Source organism: Corapipo altera, unplaced genomic scaffold (assembly GCF_003945725.1).
Source record: "Corapipo altera isolate COAL_440 unplaced genomic scaffold, ASM394572v1 61022, whole genome shotgun sequence".
Lineage (NCBI taxonomy): Eukaryota > Metazoa > Chordata > Aves > Passeriformes > Pipridae > Corapipo > Corapipo altera.
In genome coordinates, this window is record NW_020885065.1 from 297807 (window position 1) to 316982 (window position 19176).

Here is a 19176-nt window from a genome sequence, read left to right on the forward strand (position 1 = left end):
GACATCCTGGGAGCTCTCATGTGGATGTCTGACATCCTGGGAGCTCTGCCCTCCTGCCTGGGAGGAGAACAGCAGAGGGAATATCAGGAACCAACAGGAAAAAGCAGCCAGGGAGAGCTGTGGTAAGAGAATATGGAATAACTACAGCTGGAGACAGCTCTGTGCCCTGCAGGAGCAGCAGTGGGAAGCGCTGGGATTGCTGGGAGGTGTCTGGGCTGTGTCTGGCTCAGTGGGGTGGAAGGTTTTAGGCTCCAGCTCCAGTGTCGTGCTGTGTTAGTTGGTACCTCAGAGTCACCCTTGGGTCAGGTGTGATCAGGACCTCATTGTGAGGTCCAGCCTGGGGCTGAAGAGCTTTGATTTTGGGCAGAACCTAAACAACAACCAAAAAAAGGCAGAAAAACAGTCCATGGAGGGGTAAAGGAGAGAGTATGGGAGAGAGAACAGTCCAGTGGCTGAGGAAGGAGACAGGTCATGATTTCTGGGGTAACTTTCTGCAAGTCTGAGTCTCTCCAGGCTTTTTTTTCAAGGGCAGAAACAGGAGAAAACAGATGAGGCATGAAAAAGCTGCTGTTTCTGTGACAAAATCCCATGTATTAGACCCAGCTCCCCTGTCAGCCCTGGCGTTGCAGGGCACTGTTGGCAGTCCTGGGCAGTCACAAACCCTTTGCAGCAGCACCGACTGTAATGAGCTTTAATCTGCCCCGGGGAGCATCAGTGCCTGGGAGAGCAGTGCCAGCTGATGGGATCTGTCTGCTCAGATGGAGCACTGGAAAGAGCAGTGGGAATAGGCAGGAGGGTGTCACCAGGGCAGTGCCACAGCTGGGTTCAGTAGCCCAGCCCAGGATATATCAAGCTCAGGCTTAAACGAGTTATTTAGCATCCCTTCAGCTGCTTAAAGTGGTGATTTGTAGGCTGATGGGGGCAATTTGCATAAAATGTATAAAAATAGTGTCAATTCCTGAGTCCTCTCCATAGCCTAAATCTGGCACAGTGTCCTATATAATCTTAATGCTCTGATTCAGAGAGAGCTGAGCAGGGAGGAGAACTGATTCCTGATACTGCTCAGCTGTTTGCAGTGAAGATGTGAAATATCTACCAGCCCTCACTGTGACTGATGATTTCTTCCATCAGGGAAAATGTTTTCTTCCTCCTCCCATCAGGCTTAAACTGAGCAAGGAAGGCATGGCAGGAATGGGTCCTGCATTTCATGTTGAACCCTGAGAACGCCCCTTTATTGTGACAAACCTCTGGATTGCCTTTGTTGTGCTCTCTGGGAACAACCTGGCAGTGTTTGTTGGGCACTGTGTGTTTGGTGCTCAGCCTCTGCTGGGGATAAACTGGGGACCTGCTGCACTGACCCAGGGGGGCTTTGCTCCTGCTCTTGGAGACCCAAACTCTTTGCAGCACAAGATTTGGTTTGGCCTTCACTGCAGGAGGTGCATCGGGGACCTGGGGATGTGCTTTACATGGATTTACCTGCAGTGTCTGTGTCCTGAACTTGGTGCAGGGAATCATGGCAGGGAACAGGCTATGGCAGGGAACAGGCTATGGCAGGGATCAGGATATAGTAGGGATTAGGATATGGCAGGGATCAGGATATGGCAGGGATCACAATCGGGGCATGGCAGGGATCAGGCTGTGGCAGGGATCAGGCTGTGGCAGGGATCAGGCTGTGGCAGGGATTGGGCTATGGCAGGGATCACAATCAGGATATGACAGGGATTGGGCTATGGCAGGGATCAGGACTGCCAGTTCCAGGAGCTGTGGGATCAGCTCAGTTGTAGCATCACATTCCTCAGTCCCTTGAGCTTTACCTTCACCCCTTGTGTCCTTGGCAGGAGTGCAGGGCAGGAAGGCCCAGGAGGGGAGAGCAGGAAGGCACAAGTGCTCTTTCCCTTCCTTTTGGTCTCTGAGCACTTTGCAAAACTTCTGATCCTCTGGGCTGCACCCAGGAATGATTTGCCTGCTTTGCACTTGGCCTTTGGGGAGTAAAACCTGGGAATGCTTGGGTCTGCCTCCTCCTTTCAGTGCTGGGCCTTTCACCAGGCTGGTGACCTGTGTGAGGTGCTGGGTCCTTGGACTGCAGGAGGAATCTGCCTGAGGCTTTTGGGTTTAGCCTGTACAGAGGAGACACTGATTTTGGCCAGGCTGCAGCTGTTTAGATTGCTCCCAGGGGAATTCTGCAGGGAATCCTTTCATTGGAGAAAGCATGGATTGCAATGGAAACATGGATTGCAGCTAAATACAGTGCAGTGATTTCCCAAAACCTGACTGTGAGATGCCAAACTCGTGGTCTCCAGGGAGTTTTATCATTTCCAGTCTCTGCCTGCTGCCATTTGCAGCTGCCTTATGGATTTGAGTTCTCAGCTAAATGGCACTAAATCTCTCTGAAGTCTGAGGGCAGAGTGGATTTCACGGGTCACTTGAAAAATAGCTGAAAAAAAGCCAAGTTGCATTTCACTGCCAGCTCTCCAGACCCACGTGGGGGCTGACAGCAAGTTTGGTTGAAAGCAAACCCAAACTCTTCCTTCCCAGCTGATGGGAATGGAAAAAAGGAGCGTGGAGGGAGGTGAGGAAGAGCTGACACCAGGTGCTGCTGGTGTGGTGGCCAGAGCTCTGCTGTCCCTGGGAGTAATCCCTGACATCACTGTTGTATTTTTAGCTGCCTCCACCTGACGATGCCTCACTGTCCTTGTCTGATTTAAGAACCTGGCCTGCAGCCACTGACAGTTCCAGCTTGGGCAGTAATTATCTTTTCCTGCTTTAAATAAGGGAGCTCCAGCCTTCCTGCTCCACTGAACTACAAATACCACAAACCACAGATTACACCGGAACAGTCCCCTCACATGATTGTTTGGGGGGGGGCCAGTGGGGCAGCACTGCCTGGGACCCTAAGAGATGAAGTCCCTTTGGTTACAGAGCTGGGACCCCAGAGGGATGGAGTCCCTTTGGTTACAGAGCTGGGACCCCAGAGGGATGGAGTCCCTTTGGTTACAGAGCTGGGACCCCAGAGGGAAGGAGTCCCTTTGGTTACAGAGCTCCCAGTGTTTGTCAGCTCAGCTCCCTCGGTGCTTTTCCTGCAAACATTCTCCCTTTTCTGGGAGTTTCCAGTGCCAAGTGCAGGCTCTGCCTTGCCTGAGTGCTCCCCAGGGAGTGGCCTTTTCCTTCCTTGCTTCAAGGAGCCAGGAGCAGGATGAAGCTGTGCTGCTGAAATGAGGGGTAAAATGTTTAAGTTTCGACTTGTCCTGTGTTCAGGAGCTGGATTGGAGTGAAAACTGCCGCTGGGAAGAGGCACAGGACTTCTGGGGGGCCAGAATCACCTGGAATCCTTTTCCCACCTCACCTGCCTCACCTGTATTTATTTCCCCCTAAACCCAGGACTTTGCTCCGAGCTGAGTGCTGGAGCAGTCCAAGGGGCAGGGAAGGCACAAAGTGTCTCTTGCCAGTACAAGGTTTCCCCTGTGCCAGAGGGGATGTTGGGCCTGGGTGATAAGCTGGGCTCTTCCTCTTCAGCTGCCTGAGGATGGGCTGGGTGTTATTTTTAGTGTCCCCGTGCAGTCAGCACTTCAAAAGTCTGTCTGGAAGCCTTGAGCCCCGTCTGCTTGGAGGCCTTTCTTCCTGGCTAATTTGGGCAGTGTTACATTCTTCAAGATCTGCCTGGGGATTGGGAGGCCTTGTAAAAATTCCTGCTAACAAGGCTGTGTCCCTGAAGCACTTGGAGACACTCGTTAATCAACTGCGAGGCATCTTTGGCTGTGCAGGGGGAACAGACCCTTTTCTGTGGCTGCTGCTGAGACTGAGGGACATCCCACCCATCATGGATGGCACCTAAAACACTTGATGATGTTTCTCGTGGGTTTAACCCCGTGTAATACCCAGAATATTTTCTCCTCCCCTTTCTCCAGTGCAGAAGCAGAGTGGTGGTTGGTGTCACAGCCAGTGGGCTGCCCCGAGTCCCGTCAAGGAGTGTGGCTGGTAAAGCTCCTTGTCTGTCTTTCACTGGCAGGAGTCAGAGTCTGAGAACAGGCTGGATGGAGAGACAGCGTCAGACAGCGAGAGCAGATCGGAGTTTGGGAGTTCATCCACGGTGCAGACATCGGATGACACCCCAGAGGTCCTGAACAGAGCTCTGTCCAACCTCTCCTCGAGGTAACACTCCCTGAGCATCATCCCCCTCCTCTGCCAGGGCCCTGCATCATCCCCCTCCTCTGCCAGGGCCCTGCATGCTCCCCGTGCTCTCCTGGCCCAGCAGCACTTCGGGGGCTGGTGGAAGTGGAAGGAGCAGCTCTCCAGCTCTTTTCCTGCCTCCAAGGCCACGGGAAGCATCAGGGAGCAGGATCAGGGCTGCTGTAGGTGGGAGGGGAGGGGGCTGTGGGAGGGTCTGGCTTCCTACTGGGTCCTGACAGGTGGAAGGGCCTGGGTGGGACAGACCACAGAGGTTGTGTGTGGCTTTCACAGAGCAAAGATTTGAGTTGCAGAGGTTTTTAACCAGCAGTGTGACTGACTTGTGCAGGAATGCACAAGAAATCACACTGGGGAGGACAGGAGTTAACAACAGACTGGATGTTCTCTACACACTGTGGTGGGGGGAAGTGTCTTGTTTTTTCACAGGCACAGAAAGTGTCTCTCCTGGGTGTGCTGTGAGGATGGGACAGGCTCGGGGCAGAGCAGTACTGAGGGTACAACACCTCACAGCCCATCTCTCCTCCTTGAAAGGAGTGCAGAGAGGGGAGGTGGTCCCTATTTTATTTAAACTTGTCCTGCAGCTTGTCCAGGATGTGGGAAACCTGTAGCAGAGCAGGAGCAGACACTCTCCTGTCCCATTTCAGTGCCTTGGAGATGCCCAGCACCTCTCTAGTGCTTTCTGCAGTCAGTGAGGCTGAACTGAAGCCTTGCAGCTGCTGCAGCCAGGCCTTTGGCAGCAGCCTGAGCTCTCTCTGCAGCACTGAGAGGAAACTTGGGGTTTCCAGGGCTCAGTTTCCTTCCTGTGACGCGCAGAGAGCAGAGGTGCTGTTCGGCTGCTTCGCTCTGCTTTGACTTATCTCTGACATCTTCCCTTCTCTCTGGCCCAGATGGAAGAATTGGTGGGTGAGAGGCATCCTCACGCTGGCAATGATCACCTTCTTCTTCATCATCATCTACTTGGGGCCCATGGTCTTAATGACAATAGTAAGTGCTCCAGAGAAGTGTCCTGACGTTCACAGCAGTGGTGGGGAGGTTACTGGGACCATTGCTGGGGTGGGAAGCTCAGAGCCTCATGTCTTAGAAGGCCCTATTCATCTTGCTGGATTTCTCTCTCTGTGGATAAAGCCTGGCCGGAATCTGTTGGTCAACATTTGGCTGCAGTTGGAACCAAGACAAGAGGTTGTTGGAAACCTCCTGCAGAGGAAAGGGGAGGGAAAAACAGTGTGGTGAGATTCCTGTGTTGGATTAGGAGGCTTCTGCCAGACTGATATCGACTGTTAAAGTACCTTTTGCTCTGCACATGCATGTTTTTTTGTTTCCCTGCGGAAAGAGCTGTTTAATCACCGTGGATTACAGCTCTGGATGTCTTTCTCTGCAGGTGATGTGTGTCCAGATCAAGTGTTTCCACGAGATCATCACAATTGGCTACAACGTGTACCACTCGTATGACCTGCCCTGGTTCAGGACACTCAGCTGGTGAGTGAGGGGGTGCTCCCCTGCCCAGGCCTGTGCAGCAGGAACAGCCTATCCCAGGGCAGGGGCACCCCCAGAGACCCTGGGGTTGCTGTGTGTTCCCAGTGATGTGTGTTAACAACTCTTGTAAAGGAAAATCACAGAATCATGGAACAGTTTGGGTTGGAAGGGGCCTTAAAGATCATCTTATTCTACCCCTCTGCTATGGGTAGGGACACCTCCCACTAGAAGGAAAAGCCCCCATGAGTCTTGATAGATCAGTATCTTAGGAAAGCCCTTATTGATGAAGTTTGTCCTGTTGTTAATGAAGTGCAGAGATGAGAATCCTGTGATCTGTGCAAGGGACAGCACTGACAGGAGTCACTACCTGGAGATGGATGTGGTTGCGTGGATGGGATGGTTGTGAAACAGGACTGAACATGGCATAGAATCACAGAATACCAGAATGGGTTGGGTTGGGAGGGACCTTAAAGCCCACCCAGTGCCACCCCCTGCCATGGGCAGGGACACCTTCCACTAGCCCAGGTTGCTCCAAGCCCTGTCCAGCCTGGCCTTGGACACTTCCAGGGATGGGGCAGCCACAGCTTCTCTGGGCAACCTGTGCCAGGGCCTCCCCACCCTCACAGGGAGGAAATTTCTTCCCAGTGTCCCACATAACCCTGTCCTCTGGCAGTGGGAAGCCATTCCCCCTTGTCCTGGCACTACATCAGGGCTGGGGAGAGGGCAGGAGTGGGGCTTTCAGGATGCACAGAATGGGTGCTTTTGGGAGCCACAGGATAGGAGGCACGAGATGGGGGATTTTGGGAGGCACGGGATGGGGGATTTTGGGAGGCAGAGGCCAGTTGAGCTGTGCCACCTAAAGGCAGAGTCTTCGTGCATCAAGGCCAAACCCAGACCCCAGCTGTGATCCATCCCAGAGCAGAGCTGAGAGATGCACCCACTCTTTGAAATGTAGGTGACATTTCCAAACTGGAGGAAATAAAGTTCAGGCTGTCAGCTGAAGAAGTCCTGTTGGCACTGTCGCAGGGCAATGATCCTCAGGGATCAGTCACTTCCCGTGTTTCTCCAGAAGCTTTTCAGGGTTCTTGCTAACGAGCACCCACGTCCTCCACAGGTACTTCCTGCTCTGTGTGAACTATTTCTTCTATGGTGAGACTGTGACAGATTATTTCTTCACCCTGGTGCAGAGGGAGGAGCCCCTGCGGATCCTCAGCAAGTACCACCGCTTCATCTCCTTCGCCCTCTACCTGACAGGTACACACAGTTCTGCTGCTTCACCCTGGGAGGAAAGCCTGGAATTACTCTTACCTTGGGTGCTGTGTCCAGTGCAGTGTCCATGGCAAACCATCTCTGCTCTCCAGGGATGCTGTAACTTGGCTCAGGGGGAGAGCAGTGGTGGCAAATCTCCCACACAGGGCTGTGTAGGAAAAAACTCCATAATATGTATGGGACAGCCAGATTGTTCCTCTCTCCAAGGGATACCTGTAGGCAATGCTGTGACTTCCAAAATAGTGCTTTCCCTACTTAACATTGTTCTTTTATTCAAGTAAAATCCTCATCAGCTGTACGATGTCATGGTACAAAATTATTTGACTGTGGAAGGTACATTCCCACCTTTGACTTTTCTTCTGTCTCTCCTCAGGTTTCTGTATGTTTGTCTTGAGCCTGGTGAAGAAACACTATCGCCTCCAGTTCTACATGGTAAGGTTAAATTTAGGGCCTGAAAGGCTAAGTTCAGGGCCTGGTAAATTCAGGGTCTGGTGAGATGAAATTCAGAGCCTCGTAAGGTTGAGTTCAGGGCCTGGAAAGGTTAAATTCAGGGGCTGGAAAGGTTAAATTCAGGGGCTGGAAAGGTTAAATTCAGGGGCTGGAAAGGTTAAATTCAGGGGCTGGTAAATTAAATTCAGGGGCTGGTAAATTAAATTCAGGGGCTGGTAAGGTTAAATTCAGGGGCTGGTAGATTAAATTCAGGGCCTGGTGAGATTAAATTCAGGGCCTGGTGAGGTTAAATTCAGGGCCTGCTGGGTTAAGTTCAGGGCCTAGAAAGGTTAGATTCAGGGGCTGGAGAGGTTAAATTCAAGGGCTGGAAAGGTTAAATTCAGAGCCTGGTAGGTTAAATCCAGGGCCTGAATGGCTGCCCCCAGTTGGAGGCACAGGTAGGAATAATTTAGGCTGTTTGAAAACACGTGGAGGTTTGTGTGTCAGCAGATGCTCCTAAGCTGGTTGTGCATTGTCCTGCTGCCTGGAAGGAAGGTGACTGAGAGCAGACTGTGTTTTTAGGAAGCTGACTGACAGAATTCCCCTTCAAACATGTATTCTTTTCCTTCTGCACTTGTGGATGCTGTGAAGAAGCTTCCTGCAAGCTGAGAGAGCTGTACAGGGCTGGTCCTGAGGATAGGCTGACTTTGTCTCCCTCTTCCCAGACATCAGTGAGGTGTTTCTCATGTGTGACCATTGACACAGTTGGCTTTGCTCTCCAGAATATTCAACAAACAGGGATGCAGCTTGGATATCTGTTAGTCTTCTGCTCTTCTTATGCAGTCAGAAATCTGAGTGAGGTGTATGGGACAGGGTGGGTTAAAGGGCATTTGCTCCAGCAGAAGTTCCCAGTGAAGGTCACAAGTGGGATTGAGCTGGAGAACTTGCCCATAAGTTCCTCAGGTGACTGTCCCCTGCTCTTTGTGACTGTTGCTGTTGGTCCTGGTGGAGGTGCCTGCCAGGAGTGCCCTTTGCATGAGCAGCTCTCTGAGGGAGCTCACAGCCCCTGAGCTCTGCCCCCAGAGCAGGGCAGTGTCCCTGGGCAGGCTGGACTCCACCCTGTCTTCTCTTCCAGTTTGGATGGACCCACGTGACATTGCTGATCGTTGTCACCCAGTCCCACCTCATCATTCACAACCTGTTTGAAGGGATGATCTGGTGAGTTTGCTCTGACTTCTGAGTGCTTTATTTTTCGCAGCCTGAGATGACTGACTGTGTTTTCATAGAATACCAAGATGGTTTGGGTTGGAAGGATCTTAAAGCTCATCCAGTCCCACCCCCTGCCATGGGCAGGGACACCTTCCACTAGCCCAGGTTGCTCCAAGCCCCGTCCAACCTGGCCTTGGACACTTCCAGGGATGGAGAGTCCACAACCTGTCTGGGCAGCCTGTGCCAGTGGTGTGCCAGCTCCTCATTTTGTCCTAATATCTAATCTTTTTTTAATCTTAGTACTCAGTTTTGAGTTAAAACTGTTCTTTTACAAAAGCAAATGGCTGAGGAGAAGGTGCTCCCTGTGAGGGACCTGTCCAGAACAGCAAAAGATTGAGTGACACCTCAGTGACTTAGGACTTGCTTTGTGCCACTAGAGAGACGTTTTAAAGGAGCATCTGACAATATGTATGGGATGCAGGGACCTTTCAGGTGGTGTCAGGCCTGGGTAGATGCTTTCTCTTGATAGCCACCCCTGGCAAATGGATGGGAAATGCTGCTGGGTTTGGGGCTGGGCTGTGGAAGGAAGGAGGTGGAACCTCCCACCTCACTTCAGCTGCTGTGCAGAGGGGAACCCCTTTGGTGGTCTTGCCAAAACCAGCAGGGCCAGGAACTAATTTGGGCCACTTTAGTTCTGCACATTCCTCTGTGTGTCACAGAGGGACTCGGGGAGCCTCCTGCTTTCTGCTCCAATGGGGTAGGGAGGTCAGTGTCCAGCAGCATGTCGTGTGTGACGAAAGACAGTGTGCTTGAAACAGGCCATTCTGGGTGCACAACCCACTCTTTAGTCCAGAACACTTGAGTAACCCCCAGATTTGTCTTGGAGCTCCAAGTGGGTGCTCCTCACATTGCCCTGGAGGAGGAAACGTTGGTGTGCTGGCCCTGCACAGCCCCTTGTAATGGCAGCTGCTCTTTAAGTCTTGGAGTTGTCTGGTCTTGGCACTTGCAGTGGTTTGATCCCTCTGCCCTGCAGGTTCATTGTGCCCATCTCCTGTGTGATCTGCAATGACATCATGGCCTACATGTTCGGGTTCTTCTTCGGCCGCACGCCGCTCATCAAGGTCTGTGACACTTCGGGGAGCAAAACGTGGATTTGGGCTTCTTTGGGCCTTGGGCCTGTGTTCCCTCAGCTCCTGCTGTGGGTCTGAAGCAAGCCTCCAAATTAAACCTGATGTGCATCCCAGCCTGGGAGGCTATAAAATTAAATAATAGAATATTGAGGTTGGAAGGGACTTTTAAAATCATTGAGTCCAGCTGCGAATGAATGAGAGGTTTAAGACTGAAATGTTAGTGGCAGCTTCTGACCAAACTCTTATTTGGGGATGGTGGCACCAGCTTGTATTGGCCTCAGCAGTTCACAAGTCAGGAAGGGCTGCAGAGGTGTGTAAATAATGACCTCCTCCTCTTTCTCTCGGGCAGCTCTCCCCAAAGAAGACCTGGGAGGGTTTTATTGGAGGATTTTTTTCCACTGTTTTGTTTGGATGGCTGGTAAGTCGGTGCTTATTTCACTGATCTTTTCCCTTCACAGAGTGACAGTGTTTTGTCTAAAAAATGCAGTCAGGCTTTAATCTCTGCCAGCTCTTGTCAGAGACTTCACCTTTTCCTTGCTGACCAGAGTCTGAATTGGTCCATGGCTGTGTGCAGACACTGGGGGAAGTTTTTAGTCCCTGATAAACCCTGTGACATGTTCACTGCAGGGGGAATTTGGATGGCTGCTGTGCATAATTTCACAGGATGTGTAGGGAGTTCTGCGCTCTTGGAGTGTTTTAACTAGCTTTGTGACCATCTCTGACTGCCTGTTGCTGTCCCCTCAGCAAGGGTGTGCAGCCTGGCTCAGCACTGACACTCCTTGCTGAGCAGATGCTCTTACTCTGCCTTTAGCCAATTACTGCTGCTCAGGAGGGTAATCTCCTTAGGGAAGCTGGAGTGTGGCTCCCTCCTCTCCTCATCTCCTTGCATGGCCTTTTCTGTGAGATCAGCTCTGCTGCTTCCCTCAGGAAAATATTAATCCTGTTTTCTTTGCCACGTCTCCCCTCGTGTCCCCTTGGAGCTGTCCTATGTGATGTCTGGGTACCGCTGCTTCACCTGCCCCGTGGAGTTCAACAACGACACCAACAGCTTCACGGTGGACTGTGAGCCCTCCGAGCTGTTCCAGCTCCAGGAGTACAACATCCCCCTGGTGCTGCAGTCTGTGTTGGGCTGGGTATGACACTTCCTGTTTATCACATCTTATTTATTGGGATAGGAGCCCTAAGAAAGGAGAGCAGGGCTTTATTTTGATGGTGTGTGAAGGAACATGACAGGGGATGATGGTGGTGGTCTGTGTTGGTTGACATCCCGAAGGAGTTGTCCTGGGTCTGGTGGGACATTAACCCACTTGAAAACAGCTGAGCTACAGCCTGGGGAGCAGAGAAGGAGGGGCAAGCAATGGATAGTGCTGTTCTCGTGGAAAATCCCTCTCTGCCATGTCTTTCCTGCAGAAGACGGTCCGGATGTACCCCTTCCAAATCCACAGCATCGCCCTCTCCACCTTTGCCTCCCTCATCGGGCCCTTCGGAGGCTTCTTTGCCAGTGGGTTTAAGAGGGCCTTCAAAATCAAGGTGAGGATGGGGAGGGTCAGTTCCATTTCAGGAAGGGAAAACCAAACGGTTGCTGCCTCTCGGAGCAGTGCTGGTGCTCCAGGGAACAGCAGGGTGGTGCTCTGGGAAGGGAGGGGCATTTGTTCAGTCACAGAGAAGATGGAGCAGGATCTGGGTTTTTTCGACTGAATGGGAAGAGACCTTAAAATTCCAGCTGTGATGTTCTAAATGCTGCTGTGGTGCAGAAATTGAAGTAGAGGAGGAAAGACCCAGCCAGGAAATTTTGCAATCTGAGGCTTCCCTTGATGTCAACAGGCTGGTTTTACATGTAAACGGTCTGTGATCAGTTAAGATGCCTTGAAAGGCAAAACAGGGTGACAGGAGATAAACAGCAGCCTTCCCTGACCTTTGAGTGACAGTTAAGCCTCACTGTCCCTCAGGCACCAGCAGCTTCATACAGGAGAAACTTTTAAAACCAGGGAGAGATTAAACAAAATGTCTCCTTAATCTGACTTTGCCTTCTGGGAAGAATTGGAGCAAGGGGATGAGTGCCATGTGGGGAGGCACAGAAGCAAGTTACAGGTATTTGGAACTGCTCAATGCAATCCCTCTGCTTTGCTCAGGACTTTGCCAACACCATCCCAGGGCACGGAGGGATCATGGACCGCTTTGACTGTCAGTACCTGATGGCCACCTTTGTCAACGTGTACATCGCCAGCTTCATCAGGTCTGTGCTGCTCTGGGGGCCCTGCAGCACCCAGGGATGGACAAGCTGGGAATAAGAGGCAGTTTCCCCCTACATTGACATCTAAAAATAACAAGACACAGAGGAAAGGCTTGAAGAAAGGAAGGATCTTTTAGTGGGGTCATGCAGAGCTGGAAACACAACCCTCGTTCCCCAAGGGCTGTTATTCCAGTCCCACTGAAACTCCTCCTTCTGCATCCCTGTGAAGGTTGGACAGGGTTTCCAGAGTCAAACAAGCAGGGAAATCTAATTTTGTAGCATTAAAAAGCATTCTGTAGCCAAGCACAGAAGAAAACCTGTAGGTACATGAAAGGTGTCTCAGGGAGCCGAGGAACTGTCTGTATGTGGCTGCTGGGATTTGTGAGGGGGAGCATCTGCTGATAAGATGCACAATCCTCTTTAAACACACTGGATTTGGGAGGTTATTTTGTGTTTACAGTTCAGCATCCCGTGCCTTTTGAAATGATTTCCACATCCCAAATGGAGTTAAGCTCCCCATGTAGAACTGGTGAAGGAATGGACAATGTGGTTATTAATTTAAGCCCATTATTTTGCTGAAATGGCACTTGAGCCCCCAACTCACTGAGATTCAGCCACCTGCCTCACAGATAATGATGATTTTGTGTTTCAGAGGTCCCAACCCAAGCAAACTGATCCAGCAGTTCTTGACCCTGAGGCCAGACCAGCAGCTCCACATCTTCAACACGCTCAAAGCACACCTGGTTGACAGGGGAATTTTGGGGAGTCTGGAGGACGCGTAGGCACCAGGAGAGTGGGACAGGACTGAGCACAGACAGGCCTCCAAGAGGAAATCCCTGGCTTGCCTGATTTAAGACAATAACAAGGCCTCATTTCACTGTAACTTTTCTTCCTTTCTTGGTAAATGTTTGCATTTGTGGGTTTTTTTAAATAATATATTTATAGAGCTTTGGTTCAAACGAGCAAATCTTGGGTTTGGAGCTGAGGAAGAGTAAAGGTTTGGAAGGACTGTAGGGTGAAGCAGGAGTGTAGGACTGTCCTCAGGGACAGTTCTGAACCTTTGCAGTGTTTGGGCAGTGCTGAGCTTTTCCTGTGAGTGGGTTTTTGCAGGGAATACAGAGCGTTGTCCATGAGGAGCTGGCAGGGAAGTGACTCTGTGCCCTCCCCTGGCTGCTGTGCCAGGCTGGTGGCAGCTCTGGGGACCATCCTTCTCTCCAGTGGGACCTGGGAATGCAATGGGAGTTCTCCCAGGAAGCTGTGGGAATCTCCTTGCCCAGGCACTGGTAATTGGAAGAGGATCTTATACTAACCCAGCTCTGTTTCCTCTGCCCAGCCAGGCACCTGCAGCTGCTCTCACTTGCTGGTTTTTGCAGTGCCTCTCACATTCCCTCCTTTTGTGGCTGATATTTTGGCAAATGAGACTTTTATAACTAATTAAACCAGGAACAGACTGGGGACAAGGAGCCAAGGAACTGGGAGTTGCGTGTGGGAGTGTGGGAGGTTCAAATTGCTTCAAAACTGCTTGAAGTAAATAAGTTTTAAAGAACATTAAAGCTTCATTAATTCCTGCCAAGTAAGAACAACCCTTAAATAACTTGGTTCATTTTCCCCCATTAAATAACCTTTAAGAACTACCCTTTTCCATTTCTTGATGGTTGGAACCCCCTCACTGGGATATTTTAAGTAATTTGGGGAGCAGTTTCCAGCCTGTTTTCTTGCTGGTTGGGCTCCAGCTCTGCTGGGGCTCCACTGGGAGTTTTGTTTTCTTTCAGGGATCATGTCTGTTTGTTACTTGAGTTGTAGATGTTGTGCTGCTGAGTTTACCACGGTCTGTGTTGCATTTCAGTCTGGGTTCATTTCTCTGCAGGCTTCTGTCCTGCTTTGCTCACTGAATCTTGTCAGAAATAGTTTGTACTTAATAGCTGCAAGTTTTATTGAAGTACTTTCCTTTATTTTGTCATACTTTTTTATTATTTAAAATTGAGAGCCCTAAAGATTGTAAAACTTTTTTTTTTTTTTTTTTTTTTGTGCTCAGATAGCAAAAATATCCCCATTTCCACCTTATGCAATGTTCCCAAACACGAGGTGACTCTGATTTTCCTTCTTTCCATAGTTTGTGCATGGGAGAGAGAAACTTTACCTTATTTTAACCTGGGGAAGGAGTGACAGGGAGAGTTAATAGAGAAGTACATTGGTGTTTTGCAGCAGTTGCTGACACAACCCTTAGGCACAGACCCCCCATAAGAGACTTGTACCTGCTGCAGCCTGGCTTAGCCTCGACAGAAAATAAACTGCCTGAAAATACCCCAAAATCAGTTTTTCCTCCATATTCTGGTTCTGCCATTGCTTCCATTTCCCCTGAGTGTGCAAGAGAGCTCGTGTGTGTGTGTAAATATATTGAACAGATCCCCTGCATTTCTGTAGGACCCTGTGCTGGGCTCTGCTTCCTCTCCCCAGACAGGACCCACAGGGCAGGAATTTGTACTACAAATGCAGGGATTTGATGGAAAGCCCAGAGGAAGGGGCTGTTTCCAGAGAGTGTTTTCAGTGTGGTGCTGGCAAAGCTACTGCACTGGTTGTGGTGTCTGTTCCTTCCCAGCTTGAATTAGGCAGGGATTTATTTTCTGTCCTCTTAGAGAATATTGGTCCAAGCCCCTCATTTGCAACCTGGAGAGGAGGATTAAGGTGCTTCCACCTTGCTTTGCCCAGGGAGAATATTTGGGCTGTGATTCATCACATTTTGGGTGATTTCAGCAAGGCAAAGTGAGGGCACCTGCCAGGAGCATCCATGGGAATAGGTGTGGGGTTGCTTTGAGCAGTCCCTGGGATCATTTTGCCCTGTGGGGTTGGACCAGCTGGTGCTTTTCAGGGTTCCCCTGCCAAAACCCCTTGTGGGTACTGTGGGGTCACAGGCAGAGGTGATGGTGTTGGTAAATATTCCAAAAGTGTGCTCTGTTTATATTGAGAAGTTTTTCCAATGGGTCTTTAGTCTCCTGCTCGTCTGCTTTGACCCTTCTCTGTACCTCTTCAGTTGTGATTAGTGGGGCAAAACCCGACCCAAGGCTTTGCTTCAGGCTTTGGTTTGAGGCAGATCTGGGCCTTTCTGGAGGGTGCAAGTGCTGTGTGTGGGCACTGGAGGGCAAAGTGGTTCTGTTCAGAGGCTGCTCGGGCTGGGAGAGCAGCAGCAGCTCTGCCTGTGGGTGGCTTCCCTGATCAGCTTTATTCCTACTTCCTTCCCAGCAGTGCATGAAAAGGGTGAACTTCCAAGCCTCTGCTGATCTGAAGGAGAAGGCTGAGTGGAAAGGGTTTAGTATCCTGCATGGAAGTTTATTTAACTGAATGGAAACAGTGGAGCCACGGAGGAGGAAGGGAGGGAGATGAGGGTTGTTAAGGATATTTGCAAGTTGTACAGCTGGACTTAGAGAATCCTGGGATGCTTTGTGTTGGAAGGAGCCTGAAAGATGATTTTGTTCCAACCCCTGCCATGGGCAGAGAACCTTTCACAAGGCCAGGTTGTTCCAAGGCACATCCAGCCTGATCCTGAACACTTCCAGGGGTGGGGAGTTCACAACTTGCTGAGAAAAAATGAACAGCTGATGTTACTGGCCTTGGTTGTCCCTCAAGGGATGTGCACGTGGCCCCTCTTTTCCATTGTGTTAGGCCTTGCAGGACCTTGGTGATGCTGCAGCTCTCAAGAATTCCAGTTTGGGGGTTGGCTGATGTAGAGAGGCCAGAGTGACCCCAGGGATGGCTAGGAAGGAGATGCTCAAGGGAAGTTTCTCCAGCTCAGGGCTCGAGCTCAGGTTGCACCACCGTAGTTTTGGTTCCCAGTGGGCTCCAGCACTGGAGAAGTTCTTCCTGCTTGTGCCAAACAAATAGGAAGAGGAGAGCAAGGGGGAGGTCCTGTGTCAGCTGGAATGTGTGCTTGGATTGAGAGGAAGAGGCAAGTAGGATTTGGCCAGTGTGGAGCTTCTGAGGGCAGGGACAGGCTGGTGTGGGAGCCACCCCTGGGCCAGTGTCACTGGAACAGGCAGAGAGGGATGTGGGAGTGTTATAAAGGGATGGCATGTGGCTGGAAAGCTGCTGTTGTGTGGAGTGAGGGGCTGGCTGTGCTGGGGAGGCACTGAGCACCCCCAGCTCTGTTTGCCACTGGATGGTTTGGGTGGAACTTTTGGTTTGGCTGGGTTTGATCCCAGCCTGAGCTGGCACGGGCTGGGTCTGGGAGACGAGCACTTGGCACAGTGGGGTAGAAATTTGCTCCTCCACGTCTAGTTGTGTCCCAGATGAGTTTGCAGATGGGATGCAGGCCAGCCCGTGGCCCAGAGTGCTCAGGGAAGCCCCAAACCTGGTTTGTGCAGTCGTGTTGTGTCCTGTGTGATCAGCCTGTGTTAAATAGATCCTTTGGGGTGAGGGGCTCAGCGGTGACACAGATTCCTGGGGTTCCTGGTGCCCCATGTGGCTCATGGAGCTGGAGATCCCCCAGCGTCGCCTAAAGCTTGGCACCAGGCTGTGAGATGCCAGTAACATTTTCCAAGGGATGTCTCCTGTTTCCAGTATGTGCAGTGAACTCCTGCAGGCCTGGCTGTGGTGGGATCCCACCCTCTCCTCCTCCCCCAGCTCTCTGTGTGGGAGCAGGGCAGAGCTGTGTGTCAGCACCCAAACGGCCCCTCCAGCCCCTCCTGGCACAGGTCAGTCACAAGAGGCATCATGGGGAAGCTCCCGGGGTTCCTCCCTCCATGCCCAGCCCTGGGGTGGCACTTTGTGCTCCTGTCATCCCTGTGTGCCCTGCTCTCCAGCCCTGGCGTGTTCCCACCATCGGCTTCTTTCTCTGTGCATTGTTCTTTTGGTTCCTGTTTTAGCTGCACACGTAGAGTTGCCTTCCTTTGACCGAATGTTCGAATGTGATATATTGTATATTTTAAAGTATTTACCCTATTTATATACTGTATGTTACTGTTAAATAAATATAAGTTCCATTATCTACAGTGGAGTTTTATTCAGTGGGATGCTCCAGACCTCCTTTCCATGCTCCGTAGAGCAGATCCATCTGTTCCAAACTCACATTCCCTCATTCCTTGCTCCTTCCTCAGGGATTTTCCCAGGAGCAGACCTGGTTTTGGCAAAGGCACAGGTGGGCTGAGCACATGGGCAGGATTAGACCATCCATGTCCTGCATGAGAGACAGGAACACATTCCCAGTGGGATTTGCAGTGACCCTGGGGTCAGATCATTCAGGTCCCGTTTGATCAATGGTGAGGGAAGTGTTGGCACTGCTGCCCCTGTAAATCAGCTCATTTTACCCCAAAGATTTCACTGGGAATGTGAAGAATACTTAGTATAAATTATTCCTTCATTTCAGCCGTTTTTCCTGACCTGCCTGGGGTTGGGAGGGCAGAATCCTCTGTTTACCCAGAAAAAGGCTATTTTTAGCTCTGGTGTTATTTTGACTGTTTCTGACTTATCAGCTAAGCCAAACCAGCCCCTCAGCAGCCCTTTTACAGCTTCCTGTCACACTGTGTGGGCACTTGCAGACAAATTCATCCTTCAGCAGCACCACAACACGCCGCCCTCTCGATGGCAGCGGTGCAAAGTGACTCCAAAGCCCCAAATCCCACATTCCAGCACCTCACACCCAGTTAAGCAGGAGCTTGCTGAGACCCACCATGCAATATTCAGCAATGTGTGATGCAATTCGAGGTCTTAAAGGATTCCTTGCTGTTAAATCTGTTGGAGAATGGACTCTGAAGCCCTGAGGGTGCCGCGGAGCCTCCGGCAGCGGGGCTGTGCTGTGACCCTGCTGTGAGTCAGGCACAGCTGATGGGGCCCAGAGCCCTGTCAGCCCTTCAGCTGCAATCCCACCATGTTTCTCCCCATTCTGGGCCAATTTAATTAAATCAAACGTGGAAAACTGCACGTTCCCAGTGGAAATCCTGGTGCTGGCTGTTCTCCAGACCCAGACAGCCCATGAGCCTCAAACCAAAGCTGCCTGTGTGTGACCCCTGCCCAGACACGTTTTCCATGAGATCCTGATGGAAGAGGGTTGTAAAAACTAACAATGTTATGGGCTGAGATTTGCCTTTTTAAAGTTCCCCTGGGGCATAGTAGGTTTAAGTGGGATATTGGGAAGAAATTCTTCCCTGTGAGGGTGATGAGGGGCTGGGATGGAATTCCCAGAGAGGCTGTGGCTGCCCCACCACTGGAAGTGTCCAAAGCCAGGTTGGACAGGGCTTGGAGCAACCTGGGCTAGTGAAAGGTGTCCCTGCCTGTCCCTTCCCAGCCAAACTATTCCATGATTCAGCTCAGGAATTCAGCTTGATTGCTAATTAAAAAAGCAATCTTGTGTTGTCCTTTCCCAAACCCAGAGGCAGCCAGTGGGTGCCCGATGGGCCCGGGCAGGAGGCAGCTGAAGGGGCTCTGGGGGTGCTGGGAAGGGCTGTTTTGGGGCGTCAGGGAGGGCTGAGCCCTGTGGTGTGACCGCAGCGCTGGGCTGAACGGCAGGATTTGGGGCTAAAACAGTTTCCGTCCTGGAGGAGGGGAGAGGACCATGTGACATCCTGCTCACCCAGCGTGGTGGGAAAGGGCTACTCCAGGCTGCTGTAAAAAGACCAGGCTGAAGGGAAAAAAGGGTTCAAAATGTGTGAGCCCCTGGAGCTCCTGTAGCTGGCTGCTGATATTGTTAAGAGGAAAAAACGGTGTTTAATTCAGGGCTCCTTCAGTACTCTCTGCTTGGGGCGTAGCAGAAATGGAGCTGATTGAGGAGTTTGGGTCCCAAGCAGGATATTGGGTTAATCTCGTTCACTCTGGGCTGTTCTGCTGGGTTGTTCCACAGTGTCATGTTCTCTAGGCAGTGGAATCTGTGAGCTGGGGATCCCTGAGCTGGCTCCAGTCACTGCCCAAAGCAACAAAGTGGTTTTTTGGCTGTGATTAATCCAAATTAGCCCAGCAGGTCCACCATGATGTGACCTGGGCACCCAGTGCAGGCTCCAGCTCCTTCCTTTTCTCAACTTATGCTACAAGTCAAAAAAAAAAAAAAAGCCTTTGCAAGTGGCTCAGAGCATCCTGGGCACAACCCTAGGCTGGAAATCACAATGGGAACCAGTGGCCACATCCTTGTTCGTCCCCCTGCGCTCCCCCCGTTGCTGTTCCTGATTCTGCTTGGGGCAACTTCCCTCTCCACAAGGTCTGGGCTTTCCCAGGATGGGGGGAGATGGGGGCTGGAGCCTCTGTCAGGCCTTGGGGTAACCCTGC

General features: G+C 51.2%; 1 protein-coding gene across 1 annotated transcript in view; it reads left to right on the top strand.

Moving 5' to 3' along the window:
* CDS2 (CDP-diacylglycerol synthase 2) overlaps nucleotides 1-16907 on the top strand; it is a 25048-nt gene extending 8141 nt beyond the window's left edge. The window contains exons 2-13 of the mRNA XM_027669085.1: nucleotides 4007-4149; nucleotides 5073-5169; nucleotides 5564-5661; nucleotides 6773-6912; nucleotides 7301-7359; nucleotides 8492-8574; nucleotides 9599-9686; nucleotides 10045-10113; nucleotides 10676-10828; nucleotides 11106-11225; nucleotides 11828-11931; nucleotides 12581-16907. Coding sequence (XP_027524886.1) covers nucleotides 4007-4149; nucleotides 5073-5169; nucleotides 5564-5661; nucleotides 6773-6912; nucleotides 7301-7359; nucleotides 8492-8574; nucleotides 9599-9686; nucleotides 10045-10113; nucleotides 10676-10828; nucleotides 11106-11225; nucleotides 11828-11931; nucleotides 12581-12710 — 1284 coding nt within the window. The 3' untranslated portion in view covers nucleotides 12711-16907. The remainder of the gene's footprint in view (nucleotides 1-4006; nucleotides 4150-5072; nucleotides 5170-5563; nucleotides 5662-6772; nucleotides 6913-7300; nucleotides 7360-8491; nucleotides 8575-9598; nucleotides 9687-10044; nucleotides 10114-10675; nucleotides 10829-11105; nucleotides 11226-11827; nucleotides 11932-12580) is intronic.
* Nucleotides 16908-19176: the final 2269 nt, after the last annotated feature.